The sequence below is a fragment of the Schistocerca gregaria genome, chromosome 4, assembly GCF_023897955.1.
Source record: "Schistocerca gregaria isolate iqSchGreg1 chromosome 4, iqSchGreg1.2, whole genome shotgun sequence".
Taxonomy (NCBI): Eukaryota; Metazoa; Arthropoda; class Insecta; order Orthoptera; family Acrididae; genus Schistocerca; species Schistocerca gregaria.
In genome coordinates, this window is record NC_064923.1 from 727,292,131 (window position 1) to 727,309,750 (window position 17,620).

The window sequence follows — 17,620 nt, forward strand, 5'->3', positions numbered from 1 at the left end:
GAAACAAGCACTATCTATAGTACCTCGATGAAGAAATTATCGCATCGTAGAATTTTTCTGCACCTTTGTCGAAGGTACCAACACGTGACATTAAAGTTGCAAGAATGGTCTAGTTGTAATTTTGAGGAGACAAAACACTACATTTCAGGGAAATCATAAGAGTGTACGCTATTGTGTCGTAGTTCATCGACGGACAGTACAGTGTCTTAGTTTTATACGGGGTGTTCAGAACGTCTCTCCGCAGTGCCGTATGATTGTTAGCCGCGAGTGCCGTATGACGCAGTGAATGTACCGAAATGACACTCAGTGAAATACAAGTTATTAACTTACTGAATATTCATTTTTACTTACAAATTTTCACATTAAATGTTGAAAGTGTCCGACGTGTTGTGGAATACACAATTCAATTCATCTAATCATGTTTCCAAACACAAACTGTAACATTTCTTCTGTAACAGAAGCAGTGAAAGTGCGCATTGCCGTTTTCAGTTCATCCATGGATTTTGGACGGTTTTTATAGACAGTTACTTTCACTGCACCTCAGAAGAAAACGTCAGGTGGCGTTATGTCAGGCGATCGTGGAGGCCAAAGTCCCTGTGAAATTATGCGATGCGATCACCAAAAACATCAGCAAGCAGTGACATTGAAACGCGGGCTGTATGCGGGGTTGCACCATCTTGTTGAAAATAACAGTTCAGTGTTTCACTGAACAAACGTTCTCTTATGAATGGGTACAGAATAACACTGCAGTCTCGTTGTGAGTTTATTGTTTCGTTGAAAAATATGGGACCCGCAATATGACGTCTAGAAATTGCAATCCAAACTCCTATATTCACAGAATGAAGTGGTTCCTCATGAATAAGCAATGGATTTGCAGTACTCCACATACGAGAATTTTGCGAGTTCACGGATAAATGAAACCACACCTCATCAGTGAAAAACGTTTCATTAAGAATATCCCTGCAAATTTTGTTGAACGAAATTTTTGAACCATTGACAATAATGCAGCTTCTTGCCATGGTCAGTATTTTTCAGTTCTTGCACGACTGTCACTTTTTATGTGAAAAGTTCTAATTTTTTTCCTTAGAGCTGTGTGGATCGTTCTGACACTAATATAGTTTTCCTGGGCAAGTTTTATTACTGACTTGTTGGGACTGATGCAAATTTTATAAGAAATATCGAATAGAGTATCCTCGGACAAAACGGTAGGACGACCACTTCTCGGTGGATCTGTCACTGAACCCGTACTTCGGAATTTGTTAATCAAATCTCGTACAGTATCGCGATGTGGGAAATTTGTCTCCGGGAAAACTGAATTAAATGTTTGATGAACAGAAACTGTGTATTTACCGCCAGCTTTGAACTCTTGTTCCACTAAAAACACACGTTCTTCAATGGTTAGCACTTTAACAGTGACAAAAACGAAACAAACGAACAAAGTAACTAAACTTAACCGTTAACGTCAACACGTCACGACACACACCAACGATACTGCTGACGCTGGCTTAGACAAACGAAACAGTGGAATGTTGAGAGAGTCCACTTGAAGGGAAGTGACCCAGGCAGGCGAATAATCATACGGCACTGCGTAGAGACTTTTTCAACACCCCGTATTTATGCCGATGCTGGTATTTGCTCTATAACAAAGACGACACGTCGAACACCTGCAATTTCATTGGAAGAAACGGTGTGCCACACATTACGCGTTGTAAATAATAAAACTTCTCACCTTGTGCAGCCTTTTAGGAGGAAAAAGAGCACATTCAAGCCGGTTGTCGAGGGCGCATACCGGATCTAACGGTCAAGAACACAGCGCAGTTAAAGTGCATACAGAACGAGAACAAAAAACTGCAAGACCTTAAGTGAGAATCACAACATTCTAACATAATTGTACATAATGTAGGTGTTAAAGAAGTGGGAACAATTTGGAAATCAACATTGTCTATTCGATAAAGCTACTCTTGAACACCGAAGCGCCAAAAAAAAGTGGTGTATGCTTGTGTATTCAATTACAAAGATATATGTAAACAGGCAGAATACGGCGTTGCAGTCGGCAACGCCTATATAGGACAAGTGTCTGCTGTTAGATCGCTTACTGCTGCTACAATTGCAGGTTATCAAGATTTAAGTCAGTTTGAACGTGGTGTTACACTCGGCGCATGAACGATGGGACACAGCATCTTCAAGATAGCGATAAAGTGGGGATTTCCCCGTACGACCATTTCACGAGTGTACCGTGAATATGAGGTGTCCGGTAAAACATCAAATCTACGATATCGCTGCGGACGAAAAAAGATCCTGCAATATTGGGAACAGCGACGACTGCAAGGAATCGTTCAACATGATAGACGTGCAGCCCTTCCACAAATTGTTGCTGATTTCAATGCTGTGAGATCTACAAGCGTCAGTGTGCAAAACATTCAACGAAACATCATCGATTAGGCCTTCGGAGCCTAAGGATCACTCGTGTACCCCTGGTGACTGCATGACACAAAGCTTTACGCCTCCCCTGGGCCCGTCAGAACCGGTATTGGACTTCTGGTGACTAGAAACATGTTGCCTGATCGGACGAGTCTCGTTTCAAATTGTTTCGAGCGGATCGAGATGTACGAGTATGGAGACAACCTCATGAATCCACGGCACCAAGGAACTCTTCAAGAATGCTGTGGGCCGTGTGCAATTTGAGTGGTATGGAACCCGTAATACGTCTAGATACGACTCTGACAGATGACACGTACATAAGCATCTTGCCTGATCAGCTGTATCCATTCATGTCCATTGTTCATTCCGACGGACTAGGGAAATTCCAGCAGGCCAATACTACACCCCACATGTTAAGAAATGCTACAGGAATTTACTCCAGGAACACTCTTCTGAATAAAAATACTTCCATTAGCCTCCAAACTCCCAAGACATGAACATTGTTGAGTATACATGGGAAGCTTTGCAATGTGGTGTTGAGAAGAGAACTTCACCCCGTCGTGCTCTTACGGATTTATAGACAACCCTGCAGGATTCATGGTATCAATTCCATCCAGAACTACTTTAGGCATTAGTCGAGTGTATGCCACGTCGTGTTCCGGAACGTCTGCGTGCTCGCCGGGGCGCTACGCGATACTGGGCAGGTGTACAAGTTTCTTTGGCTATTCAGTATAGATTCTCAAAAAAACTTCAAGAGATTTGTACAGTTTTCTGTGATAATTTGGCAGAATGGTTTTCAAGTCGCACAAATGAGCCACAAAAGATTACTTAGGAACCGTAGTCAGTGTAAGAATGAAGGAAGTAAGAACAACATTGGTTGGTAAACAAAGTTATTCCTGCAAATTTTCTATACTTCTCAGTTGATTCGTTGAAATATTTATGGCAATTTTGGCGCAATGGTGAATTCGTTTGTAAAGCATTATCGCTTGTCACGCTACCTGCGCCCATAGCAACACAGGCCTACATGAAAAATGTTACATTATGTTCCTAAAGTTTTTGTTTTGGTGGTACTCAGGATTTTTACCCTTGATCTAGTACAAGTAAAGGTATATCGTTTACTGCAATGTCTAGACAACTAAACGACTAGACCCGAATCGAATACTTGCGGCGGAGTGACGCCTGTTCGTGTGTTACCATGACAGACCTGAGTATGGTTCTAGGCTGTTTTCCGCAGTCATTCACCAAAATGTTGCGTGAGCAGCACCTGCAGAAGGATGAGCGTGTAGGCAGGATGTGAAAGGACATTACGTAGTTGTAGTTTTTTCTTGGTGTCGGTACGTTGCGAAGGGGTGTGATTAACTGTCGATTAAAAATCATACTCACGTATTACTATGCTCATACGTAATTTCAGCCAAAGCGTACGTGTTCAAAATGTTCAAATGTGTCTGAATTTATAAAGGACCAAACTCCTGAGGTCATATGCTTACACACTACGTAAACTAACTTATGCTAAGAACAACACATACAACTACGCCCGAGGGAGGACTCGAACCCCAGTACGCGTTCAAAAGGAGTAACGTGAAGTAATAGGTCGCACTGTGAATGGCGTCGAAAATCTATGCCGACGTCTTATTTGGTATAGGTTATAGTGCTCTTATGGAAACGCTATCGAAAGGTCACAGATTAAAAAAAAAATTGTTCAAATGGCTCTGAGCACTATGGGACTTAACATCTGAGGTCATCAGTCCCCTAGACTTAAAGCTAACTAACCTAAGGACATTACCCACACCCACGCCCGAGGCAGGATTCGAACCTGCGGCCGTAGCAGCAGCGCGGTTCTGGACTGAAGCGCCTAGAACCGCTCGGCCACAGCGGACAGTGGTCACATGCAGCGGCAGGATTTTCTTGCAAGAACGGTCTCAGATGTCGAAGTACTGGTGACGGGAAAGTGCCAGTGTGAATGGCGTTGGGTGGTCCTGTTGGACGGGACGAGTTTCCGCGCAGTGCACGTTTACCCAGATCACTCTTCTGGTGAACCATTGGTGCTAGAGCGCTACCGACAATGGAGGATTAGTGCTGCCATTTCCTGAGGGTTGTCACAAACTTGACTATACCAGCTGAGTGAATACCTAAGCGCTAGGTGAGCAATTTTTGTTACTCAAATATCGAAGCTACTAGAGAGCACATACCTTTTAGAATAGAGAACAGCTAAATATATCTTCGTTTACAGGAGCTTTTTTGCTTTATAAGTTTCATTTGTATGATTTCAAAACTTGAAAATTTCTATTGTAGTTTCGAAAACTAGTTCAAACATAGCGATACGGCACGTTGACTCAGGTCTGCCTGTGCATCCCAATTGATATCACAGTCTAGGAAAATTCAAGGCTTGTATTTACTGCTTGAAACGATACAACCAACAATCGGTCCAGTGCCTTTGTTGGAAGAGGTGGGCGTACAACAATTCTGCCACAGGAAGCGCACTATTTTATGGGTGCATGAATTTCGACTTTTGCAATGATGATGGCTAGGCCTTCAATTGACATTCAGACTTCTATACAGGCCGTATAAGGCTAACAGGACGATGCTCACCAAAATTGTTTTTATTGCAAGTAAAACTGTTGTGTTTTATCATGTTAACTGGTGTAAGTAAAACTTTAATTATGTTTACCGCCAAATACTACATATTTTTAAAGGATTCGTAGTGTGTTTTGTTTACTCATTATTGTGTTATATGACACTGCATATTTAGCTGAGTTTCTTTTCTTCTTTACTGCTTGGGTACGAACGCAATATATCGTTCTCGCCTCTTCTTCCCTAAAAATATATTTACAGACTTAGCTTGATACAACGTAGTTATTTGAATTAATGTATTTTCCCATTCGCCACCATTCCACTCTTTGAAAAGCCCCACCATTTCTGTAAGTTACTATGAAGAATGAAATCTGTTTTGCAGTCTATGCCCGAAGAGACGAAGGCGTCACGTGCCTATCCTCTGAATATTTTCCCTAAGGTACGTCAAGTTAACAACGTAAGTTGGGATTCCGCTATTTCCCACACTTCACCCTTCCTCACTAGTCACAGCTGTGTGCCTTCTGGGACTCACACCTGATTCGTTACAATACCAGGTTGAAATACGATCTCGTAGTCGTGGGCCGTCTCAGAGTACGTGTGCATTTTTCTTTTGAGTGGTCAGTTCGGAGTGCTTTGTAGGAAAGCCAGTCCATCTAGTGGATCTGGAATACATTTCTACATTTTGCACTCTCCGTGGCATAATGAATAATGCTTCCAATTTCGAGCAGACAACTGTGCAATCATGAGCTACAATATTTTAGTCTTTGAATAAAATCTTTAGAGCTGCGTATGTGGTGGGTAGAGATTTCTACAAGCCGTTGTAATAGTGAATCTAGTTACTCCTAAAGTTCATAATATGGACAAGGATGTGCGTCGACGAATCCAGTAACAGTCACCATCGTTTTCCAAAAAGCAACCTTTATGCTAAACAATTAACTTCGTTATTAAAACCACAAGCAACTAAGGATACCTATCAAATACCTAAGTAGATGGATTGTTATTCAGATACTTAGTGGCTACATTGACTGTTAACCGACTATGACAGTTTCATAAGTATTAAAAGGTTTAGAAATATCGCTACCAGTCAAAAAATTTGGCGGCTACAAAAATTACTTAATTAGCAACACATTTCGAGGTTAGACCTCGCCGTAAGTCTGCAGTGGCGGTAAAAAAACATTTAACGCAAGTGAACATAGATAATAAAGTTATTGGTGCAGTCTTGGCATGTGATTTGATCGCGCTTTGGAGGAAAAGAAGATCAAATAAGAGCCCAGGTCTCTTTGTGTGTTGGTCTACTGTTCACAAGGAAATTTTTTAAAATTATCATTTAGTATTTTCTTGTGATGTTGCTATCTTCCTGCTACATTTCAGATACCTCCTCTAAACCTGTTTCGATATTGTTAGAGATTGCTCGCAAACTTCTAAACTTGAAAAATATTGTCACAAAAGTGACTCAACAGTGTACAAAAGCAAGATAGCTGTCAAAGCAAAGTCTGTTTCGATTTGAGTATGAATATATCTAGCCAGGAATTTTTGGACCTGATTATCACAAACGCAGATACTGTTTGTGACACATACTCCACACACCCCAACTCACATAAACAAGTTGCTTTGAAATCCGTCTTAAACAGACTACAGGAATTTGGACTTACAGCTGTTGACTAAGAGACAGAAATAAACACGATCAAATACTCACATAACAATGGTTATCACAAACATGAAAGCAATGCACTTTCACAAAACATATCAAAATCAATAGCAAATACATTGACACAGCCATCAGCCCAAAACACGCAATAAGTGAAGTGCTTAAGTATACAGGGTGAGTCACCTAACTTTACCGCTGGATATATTTCGTAAACCACATCAAATACTGACGAATCGATTCCCCAGACCGAACGTGAGGAGAGGTGCTTGTGTAATTGGTTAATACAAACCATACAAAAATGCACGGAAGTATGTTTTTTAACACAAACCTACATTTTTTTAAATGGAACCCCGTTAGCTTTGTTAGCACATCTGAACATATAAACACATACGTAATCAGTGCCGTTTGTTGCATTGTAAAATGTTAATTACATCCGGAGATACTGTAACCTAAAGTTGACGCTTGAGTACCACTCCTCCGCTGTTCGTTCGTGTGTATCGGAGAGCACCGAATTACGTAGGGCTCCAAAGGGACCTTAGGTACAGAAGAAACTGGAACAGCACATTATGTCCACATGCTAACACCTTTTTATTGGTCTTTCTCACTGACGCACGTGTACATTACCATGAGGGGTGAGGTACACGTACACACGTGGTTTCAGTTTTCAATTACGGAGTGCAATAGAGTGTGTCCCGACATGTCACGCCAATAGATGTTCAATGTGGTGGCAATCATTTGCTGCACACAATTGCAATCTCTGGCGTAGTGAATGTCGTACAAGCCGCAGTATATCTGGTGTAATATCGCTGCAGGCTGCTACAATACGTTGTTTCATATCCTCCGGGGGGCAGGCACATCACGGTACACATTCTCCTTTAACCTACCCCACAGAAAGAAGTCCAGAGATGTAAGATCAGGAGAACGGGCTGGCCAATTTATGCGTCTTCCACGTCCTATGAAACGCCCGTCCAACATCCTGTCAAGGGTCAGCCTAGTGTTAATTGCGGAATGTGCAAGTGCACCATCATGCTGATACCACGTACTTCTGTACCTAAGGTCCATCACAGTTCCCTTCGGATCCCTTCGTAATTCGGTGCTCTCCGATACACACGATCGAACAGCGGAGGAGTGGTACTCAAGCGTCAACTTTAGGTTACAATATCTCCGGATGTAATTACCATTTTGCAATGCAACAAACGGCACTGATTACCTAATTGTTTATATGTTCAGATGTGCTAACAAAACAACGTGGTTCCATTTAAAAATAACGTAGGTTTGTGTTAAAAAACATACTTCCGTGCATTTTTGTATGGTTTGTATTAACCAATTACACTAGCACCTCTCCTCACGTTCGGTCTGTGGAATCGGTTCGTCAGTATTTGATGTGGTTCATAAAATTTATCCAGCGGTAACGTTAGGTGAGTTACCCCGTATAATGTATTCGAGTCATTTCAATCAAAATAGCTATTCTGTTTATAAACACTGATGCCAGTATCACAATAACAAGTAGACTACTCTCTGGTCTCCCCTGACACTTGAAACATATTGAAGACACCGTACAGTTGTCGTTTGTTGTCAAATACAAGACCGCAAGCTGCAATGCTTGTCTAGCATTTTCATTTGTGTTTTGTTGTACATTTCTCATGGTGTTTCCGTATTTTAACGTTACGACTGAAGAAAGAAGACAGCTGGCAAGCTACGGACCCAGAAGAAAGTCCTGGAGGACTAGAACGCCATCCGCCAGCTAGTACACTCCTGGAAATGGAAAAAAGAACACATTGACACCGGTGTGTCAGACCCCCCCCATACCTGCTCCGGACACTGCGAAAGGGCTGTACAAGCAATGATCACACGCACGGCACAGCGAACACACCAGGAACCGCGGTGTTGGCCGTCGAATGGCGCTAGCTGCGCACCATTTGTGCACCGCCGCCGTCAGTGTCAGCCAGTTTGCCGTGGCATACGGAGCTCCATCGCAGTCTTTAACACTGGTAGCATGCCGCGACAGCGTGGACGTGAACCGTATGTGCAGTTGACGGACTTTGAGCGAGGGCGTATAGTGGGCATGCGGGAGGCCGGGTGGACGTACCGCCGAATTGCTCAACACGTGGGGCGTGAGGTCTCCACAGTACATCGATGTTGTCGCCAGTGGTCGGCGGAAGGTGCACGTGCCCGTCGACCTGGGACCGGACCGCAGCGACGCACGGATGCACGCCAAGACCGTAGGATCCTACGCAGTGCCGTAGGGGACCGCACCGCCACTTCCCAGCAAATTAGGGACACTGTTGCTCCTGGGGTATCGGCGAGGACCATTCGCAACCGTCTCCATGAAGCTGGGCTACGGACCCGCACACCGTCAGGCCGTCTTCCGCTCACGCCCCAACATCGTGCAACCCGCCTCCAGTGGTGTCGCGACAGGCGTGAATGGAGGGACGAATGGAGACATGTCGTCTTCAGCGATGAGAGTCGCTTCTGCCTTGGTGCCAATGATGGTCGTATGCGTGTTTGGCGCCGTGCAGGTGAGCGCCACAATCAGGACTGCATACGACCGAGGCACACAGGGCCAACACCCGGCATCATGGTGTGGAGAGCGATCTGCTACACTGGCCGTAGACCTCTGGTGATCGTCGAGGGGACACTGAATCGTGCACGGTACATCCAAACCGTCATCGAACCCATCGTTCTACCATTCCTAGACCGGCAAGGGAACTTGCTGTTCCAACAGGACAATGCACGTCCGCATGTATCCCGTGCCACCCAACGTGCTCTAGAAGGTGTAAGTCAACTACCCTGGCCAGCAAGATCTCCGGATCTGTCCCCCATTGAGCATGTTTGGGACTGGATGAAGCGTCGTCTCACGCGGTCTGCACGTCCAGCACGAACGCTGGTCCAACTGAGGCGCCAGGTGGAAATGGCATGGCAAGCCGTTCCACAGGACTACATCCAGCATCTCTACGATCGTCTCCATGGGAGAATAGCAGCCTGCATTGCTGCGAAAGGTGGATATACACTGTACTAGTGCCGACATTGTGCATGCTCTGTTGCCTGTGTCTATGTGCCTGTGGTTCTGTCAGTGTGATCATGTTATGTATCTGACCCCAGGAATGTGTCAATAAAGTTTCCCCTTCCTGGGACAATGAATTCACGGTCTTCTTATTTCAGTTTCCAGGAGTGTAGATACAGCACGGGAGACTTGGTATGGATTTTTATTTCTGAGGGCAATGTGGGATTGTCGGAGAGGTTATAACACCGCCACTCTTAGCCATATAGTATCCAACGTTGCTCGTCGGCAAGAAGTGCAGCATTATGACCCTGACAAGATTTAAGTCCGGGGTGCTGTAGTCGACTTAAATTCGATTTTTTTAAATAGCTAGTCGTTGTTTCTCTAGCAACTTAGTGAGGTTGCATGAACGTTGTGTAGATTATAGGATTCGGATTTCAATTTTAGTGTGGTTATGATCTGACAATAATTATCTTTAGCAAGGACTAAAAGATTAATGGTAACCGTGAGAAGCATGGCGAAGGTGAAGGTGAGTAGAAGACTTGTTGACGGATCTAGGACTTACTTGGGCAGCAGCTGGTACAGCAGCTCCTCGCACTTTCGCTTCTCCTCCAAGTAGTCGGACGTCCGCTCCTCCACCAGCGCCTCCAGGTTGTTGGCGTACTGCTCCATGCGCGACAGCAGGTTGTCCAGGATGTTGCCGCTCTCGTTCTCCCTGTAACACAGCCGCAGACGTATGGTGAACAGCATCACTAAAGATTTCCTTCCACCTACACCTCAGCTCGGCTCTAGTGTCGGTGTTGGTGGGGGGGGGGGGGGGGGGGGCAGCACTTAACATTTCTAAGCATATTTTCTGTAGGCTTGACGCAAATGTAGCCTGACACTGTAATAGGCAAGTCAGTACCGAAAGCCACGTATCGTACAGAAGTCAAGATCTCCCCTAGTGCGATAAGACTACACGCATACGAGACTGATAATTACGATCACAAGTAAAGTGAACCTGTACCGAGACTAATGAACAAAGGTCAAAATCGCATTACACACACAAAACAGACTTCCAAAGTCAAATTTCAAGCAAGTGTGCTAGGTAATAGCTCTACGCGGGAATAAGCGTATCCATTGCTTCAGCGACGAGGTGTGAGCCGCAGGATCTGATTTTTCCCTTAATTTTTAAGGTTCCATGTCCACAAAACTAAGGAGAGCTGCCAAAAGTAAATTGCCGTTCTTCATTCGAGAGACTTTTTGATTTGACAGACGCTCTAAAAATTTAAAAATTTTCCATCTGGCTCGGCGAATGCGGGCTGGTTCCCCTTACTCCACCTCAGTTACACTATGTCAGCGATTGCAGTGCAAACACTGTCTCCAAGTAAATGTACACCATAATTACCACGCAAACATTTGAGATATACTCGTCTGGTATGAGATGTTCCCGTTGGGGGGGGGGGGGGGGGAGGAGGGGAGCGGAGGTCACTGGGGTCCGAACCGCACAATAACCCTGGGTTAGGTGGGGTGGGTGGACTGCTGTGGCCTGTTGTGGGGTTGTGTACCACTGAGGGCTACGGTGGCACGAATCCTCTTCGTCGTTTCTAGGTTCCCGGTTCAATACACAATACTAAGATTAAACTGTCCTAGTTCTTACGCAGATTCGTGCATCATTATCGGCTTCGTGCCTCAGTCGCGAACATCATTGGATAATGTGAGACCTTAATTTTTCCCGGCGAATTGAATGTTCGAACAACTCACGGGTTTGCTGCCGGGTGACGTCGTCGACCACCGCAGATATTTCGACAGGAGCACACCCTGCCATTCTCAAGGAATGCTGCTTGGAATCTGGCTCTGGCTCTCATAAAAAAACAGAGGGACAGAATTAGTGCCAACTCACCTGTTGGTTAATAGTCACTATCGATATTTCTGGTGTTGGTCATCTTTGTTTGTGTTGACACTTGTTCTGTGTGTGGTATCTTCCTTGTTTCTCCTCTGTGAACTGAAGTATTAAATTCCCTTGCACACTGCTTCCTCCTTGCAGTTGTGCCTTGAGAATGGCAGGGTATGCTCCTGTCGAAATATCGGCGGTGGTCGACGACGTCACCCGGCAGCAAACCCGTAAGTTGTTCGAACATCATTGGATAAGTGCTTTGGTGGGAACACGCTGGTCGCTTAAGAGTCGCTCGGTGCCTCAGCCAAAAGTGTTGATGCGTCCGCGGTCATCCAGCTACATCTTTACTCCGAAAGCTACCTTATGGTGTGTGGTGGAAAATACTTCGTGCGTTATTGTCACTTCCCCATTTTCATACAGTCGTCGCGAATAATCAGAAGGAACAACGATTTTGGAAAGCCTGCATGGCCTTTTCAAGTGAAATACGTAGAAAGAAGCAACATATTCTTTGACTCTTCTGCGGAAATACGCTCACGTGATTTCTACAGTAAACAATACCATGTCGCAGAACGCCTCTCTTGTAGCGTATGATACTGGAGTTGGCTGAGCATCTCCGTGAGGATTTCGTACTTATTAAATGAAACTGTGAAGAAACGTGCTGCTCTCCTTTAGATCTTCCCTTTCTTGGGCCATTAATTCTGCTTCTTATGGATCCCAAACTGAGGAGCAATTTGAACGGCCGTTTTCATGGCTTCCTCCTTGTTGTGAACTATATTTCCTGAAGTTTCTTTGAATGAACCTCAGTCTGGTACGTTCATTACCTGCATTTATTTTTGTATAGTTGTTCCATGTTAAATCGCTTCTTACGCGTATATGGATGTAATTTATGCGTATGGTTTTTTCCAGTAATTGTTCTGCAATCGTGTAATCATGCCTCCTGATGCACAGAACACTGCATTTGACAACTGCCAATCCCTGTACCGTGGACTCTCCTCAAATCTTCGTACATATCAGTCGAACTTTCAAGCGTAAAGACATCTCCTCATATAACTGAATCATCCACGAGAAACATCACAGAACTTTCTACGTGCCGTATAACACTCTCTTGATGTACGAGCAAAGTTACTTTTACGTCTGTTTCCTGGAAACCCCATTTCAGCTACACATCTAGTTTTGTATTCCGTACGCTCTAAGTTTTGCGAGTAGGTGGCTGCACATAACAGTATCTAAAGTCTCCCGGAAGTCACGAAACACGGCATCACGCTGGGCGCCGGTGTCGACTGCCTTCTGGGGCTGGTGGACGGACAGAGAAAACTTGGCTTCACACGATCGTCGTTTCCGGAACGCACGTTGATCCAACAGAGGAGATTTTCGGTCTCCAGAAATGAAACAATAAACGAGCATAAAAGATATTCCATTATTCTACAACAGACCGACGTTAGAATATAGGCCTATAGCTTTGTGCGTCTGTTCGATGAACATTTCTTCGATTTTTTCCAATCACTATTTACGCTTCGGCCCTCCAGCGAACTACTGTACACTGTTGCTAGAAGAGAAGCAAATTCTTTCACATATGCTTACTCTAAGCAGATCGTATTGCTACGCCATCAAATCCAGTAACCTTTCCTCAGTTGAGCGAATTCCGTTGCTTTTGTATCCTGTAATCACTTCCTTCGATATCAGTCATTCCGACGTTCGTGCGACGATTTAAAGAAGGAACCAGTGAAAGAATTTTGGACGTTTCTATGCCGTTAGGTGACAGAGGGTCAGGACAGATGGCTTCAATACGTTTACTGACTTAATGTGAGATTAAAACTTCTTAGAATTTTCCGTCATGTCAACAGACGAACCTTATCCTTCAGAATTCGTTACCGCTTCGTGCGGAGCTCTCCATAGAGAAGTCTTGGTTTTATCCAGATTGATTTTTTTTAATTTTTTTTATTTTTTTATTTTTTTATTTTTTTATTTATTTTTTTTTTTCCTGTAAGGCTTTAGGTATGGTTCGATTTGCATTGAAGCTCTCTTCGTTTCCGTAGCAGCTTTCTAACATGGATGTCGAGCCGTGGTGGGTCTTTTCCAAATCTCACAGCTTTACTGGCACGCACTTGTCTAATGTGTATTGTACAATACCACTATCCAGTGGTACGCAACGTTTTCGGTCGTGGAGACGAATTTTTGTTGTTGGCCGCTCAGGTAATCTTCAGTCTGTTTTCTGTCGCCCTCGCTAAGCAGAAATAACTTCCCATTTTTCTTATATTACTTTTTATGCCCGTATTCAGTGATTCTGTAATTGCGTTATGGTCAAGGGTTCCCTGTTATACGCTGAGTCTACAAGTTGCTGTTCGTCGGCGACTAGGAGATCTAAAATGTTACTGTCACAAATTGTTTCTCTGATTTGCTGCTCGACGTGTTTTCCGGATAAGGCACTTAGAACAACGTCACATGACTCTCCGCTTCTGATGCCCGCCTTAATCGCGTGAGTTCGAAATGTATAGTTGGTAAGTTGAAATCTCCAGCTCGTACATAACAGGACCAATAAATTTAGCTGAGTCTTCTCCAAGTTTCCCCTCCTGTGCTGCGCCACCACTGCCACTGACAGACGTGGCGTATAACAGCATTCAATGACTGTATCCAGAAAGGCCTGTACAGGACCTGCAACATGTGGTCGTGCATTATCTTGCTGAAATGTAGGGTTTCGCAGGGATCGAATGAAGGGTAGAGCCACGGGTCGTAACACATCTGAAATGTAACGTTGAGTACACCATCACAGGCGCTCCTGGATGTGATGCAGCATCAAATACAACCGCAGCCATGGTCTCTGAGCTGATAGTCCACGCTGCTGCAAACGTCTTCGAACTGTTCGTGAAAATGTTTGTTGTCTTGCAAATGTCCGCATCTGTTGAATCAGGGATCGAGACGTGGCTGCACGATCCGTTAAGGCCATGCGGATAAGATGCTGTCATCTCGACTGCTAGTGATACGAGGCCGTTGGGATCGAGCACGGCGTTCCATATTACCCTCTTGAACCCACCGACTCCATATTCTGCTGCCGGCCAGGGGGGCCGGGCGGTTCTAGGCGCTACAGTCTGGATCCGCGCGACCGCTACGATCGCAGGTTCGAATCGTGCCTAGAGCATGGATGTGTGTGATGTCCTTAGGTTAGTTAGGTTTAAGTAGTTCTAAGTTCTGGGGGACTGATGGCCTCAGAAGGTAAGTCCAATAGTGCTCAGAGCCAACTGGACCATTTTGAACGATATTCTGCTAACAGTCATTGGGTCTCGACCAACGCGAGCAACAATGTCGCCATATGACAAACTACAATCGCGATAGGCTACAATACGACCTTTATCAAAGTCGTAAACGTGATGGTACGCATTTCTCCTCCTTACACGGGGCATCACAACAACGTTTCACCAGTCAACGCCGGTCAACTTCTGTTTGTGTATGAGAAATCGGTTGGAAACTTTCCTCGTGTCAGGACTTTGTAGGTGTCGCCACCGGCGCCAACCTTGTGTGAATGCTCTGAAAAGGTAATCATTTGCATATCACAGTATCTTTCTCCAGTCGGTTAAATTTAACGTCTCTAGCACGTCGTCGTCGTGGTGTAGCACTTTTAATGGTCAGTAATGTATATTCGTCACTGTTTGAAAGCACAAAGTTTCTTATCTGGCCTGTGGAAGAATTTCTCTATCATGAAAAAAATCACATACCGACGCCACAAAACGTAGGTTCGCTGAAAATCATGATAGTCTCCCCAAAAAAAAGCTCTTCATTTTACTGGAGATGCAATATGTTGGCTGGTTTGAGATTAGCACTCCTGAAACAAACTTTTGGAAAAGGAGAATGGTATTTATTTCTGGTTGATAGACATCCCTATGAAAAAATTTTCGCCGTTTGTTGGTACTGGAGACGGAATTAAGAGCCACACAACTAGCACCGCAGTCCCTACATCTACATATATACTCTGCAAACCATAGTGGGGTGCATGGCAGAGGATGCGTCTCACAGTACTATTTATTAGGGTTTCTTCCGGTTCCATTTACGTATGTAGCGCGAAACAATGACCGTTTGAATGCCTCTGCATGTGCAGTAATTATTCTAATCTTCTCGATCCTTATGTGAGTGATACGTAGAGAGTTGTAGTATATTCCTAGAATAATAATTTAAAGCCGGTTCTTGAAAATTTTTTGTACGATTTCTCGGGACAGTTTACGCCCGTCTTAAAGAGTCTTCCAGTTCAGTTCCTTCAGTATCTCCGCGACTCTCTCCCACATGTTAAACAAGTCCGTCCACGTGTTGTTGGAGAGGTACGATATTAGACTTCAGGTAACCTTGGATGAAACATTGCCGGATACACGCATATATTAATACTCCGGATTCTTTACTGGTATCATTTCATGTACATTTTCCGAGCTCCGCTTTATGTCAAATACTTCGTATGGGTGTTTCCTGGCGTAACACTGGCTGTCCTGGCTACTACATCAGTGTGCTCTTTGCGACGACTAGTGAGTACGCTTTTGATTGTCTCTGTCTGCCGCTTCCCCCTCTGCCCCTGCCTCTTCCGCAGCTTCCGAGCTCACCTCGCCGCTTTGCTCGCTTTCCTCAGCCGGCTGCGAGATGAACAGCCTCGGCAGCCTTCACGCATCACGCCCGGCCGACCTCTGAAGAAGCGCTGGCGGGGCGGGGCGTGGCTGCGCCCCCTGACACCTCCCCTGCGACCATCGATCGACCACGTCTCTGGCGAGAGAACACCTGTTGCTGTATCTCCACGAGTTTCCCCAACGTGCAACAACTTGGCAGTCTGCTCGCGACGAACGAACGCGCTTTACCTCTAGGCCACACTGCACAAAGCAGATTGAATGCAAGAAGATTATGCCGTACCGTTATATCGGTACAGAGCGACGTAGCGCAGTAAATGAAAAGGGATTCGCATGCGTGTGGACTGCTGTTCAGACCGCCGTCCGCTGATTAAGATTTAGTTTTCCTTTGAAACAGGGACAAGACTGAATTCTGTCCCGCCGGCCGGATTGACCGAGCGGTTGTAGGCGCTACAGTCCGGAACCGCGCTGCTGCTACGGTCGCAGGTTCGAATACTGCCTCGGGCATGGATGTGTGTGATGTCCTTAGGTTCTTTAGGTCTGATGACCTCAGATGTGAAGTCCCATAGTGCTCAGAGCCATTTCTGAACAACAACGAATGTGAGCACCGGGTACGTTCGCAACAAGGAGAATTAAATGTGGTGCTGCACAAATACGCGCCACGATTTGTAGTCCGTGTGTGAGAAACCAGCGCCGCAGAGCCATTTGAACTGTTGCGCTGCCGTTCATGAATAGCATTCCGGACGGTGTTTTCCAACACGATAACGCTCGCCCACATACATATTTTGTAACCCAACATGATCTACAGAGTGTCGACATGTTTCCCTGTCCTGATCGATCACCAGATCCCTCTCGAATCTAGCACGTATGGACATCATCGGACGACAATTCCAGTGTCATTGATAAAGAGCATTAACTGCCTTGTATTGGCCGACAAAGTGCAACAGGCATGGAACGCCATCCCACAAACTGACATCCGGCACCCGTACAACACAAGGCACGCACGTTTGCATGCTTGCATGCAACATCGTGGCGGTTACACCGATTATTAATGCACCAGTTCTTCACATTTGCACTGGCTTATCTCGAATTAAATTATCGGCGATCTTCCAATGTTAATCACTTACATATGTTCACTATACAAATCTACTGCCGAAATTCCGCTACCTTACCTTAATTATATTCCGTCACTATATACAAATGCTTTAGTGGATGACATCGGAAGATGTATGAAGCTCTTCGTAGGTAGTGCTGTGTTACATTGGGAAGACCCAGTGCTAGAAAACTAGCGAAATGTAGAGTGTTTTCCAGAGGATCAGTACCAGAAAATGAGTTGGTAGGTGATCCTCATCAGATCACACCAAGAACGCTCCACAATAAAGATTTAGCTAGGAGTGGCAAGTATTGTCACAGATTCATTCAATAAATGGGAAAGCGCTGTGGAGACGCGATTTCAACTCCTGTGGCAGGCGATAAACAGAAGAGGCGTTCTGCATCATGGAGAA

The 17,620-nt window shown here is 44.9% G+C and overlaps 1 protein-coding gene across 2 annotated transcripts in view; it reads right to left on the reverse strand.

Moving 5' to 3' along the window:
- The window catches only part of LOC126266758 (atrial natriuretic peptide receptor 1-like), a 1,377,759-nt gene that overhangs the window by 55,458 nt on the left and 1,304,681 nt on the right, over positions 1-17,620 (reverse strand). For both annotated transcript variants that reach the window (XM_049971275.1, XM_049971274.1), the window contains exon 16: positions 10,207-10,356. In XM_049971275.1, coding sequence (XP_049827232.1) covers positions 10,207-10,356 — 150 coding nt within the window. The remainder of the gene's footprint in view (positions 1-10,206; positions 10,357-17,620) is intronic.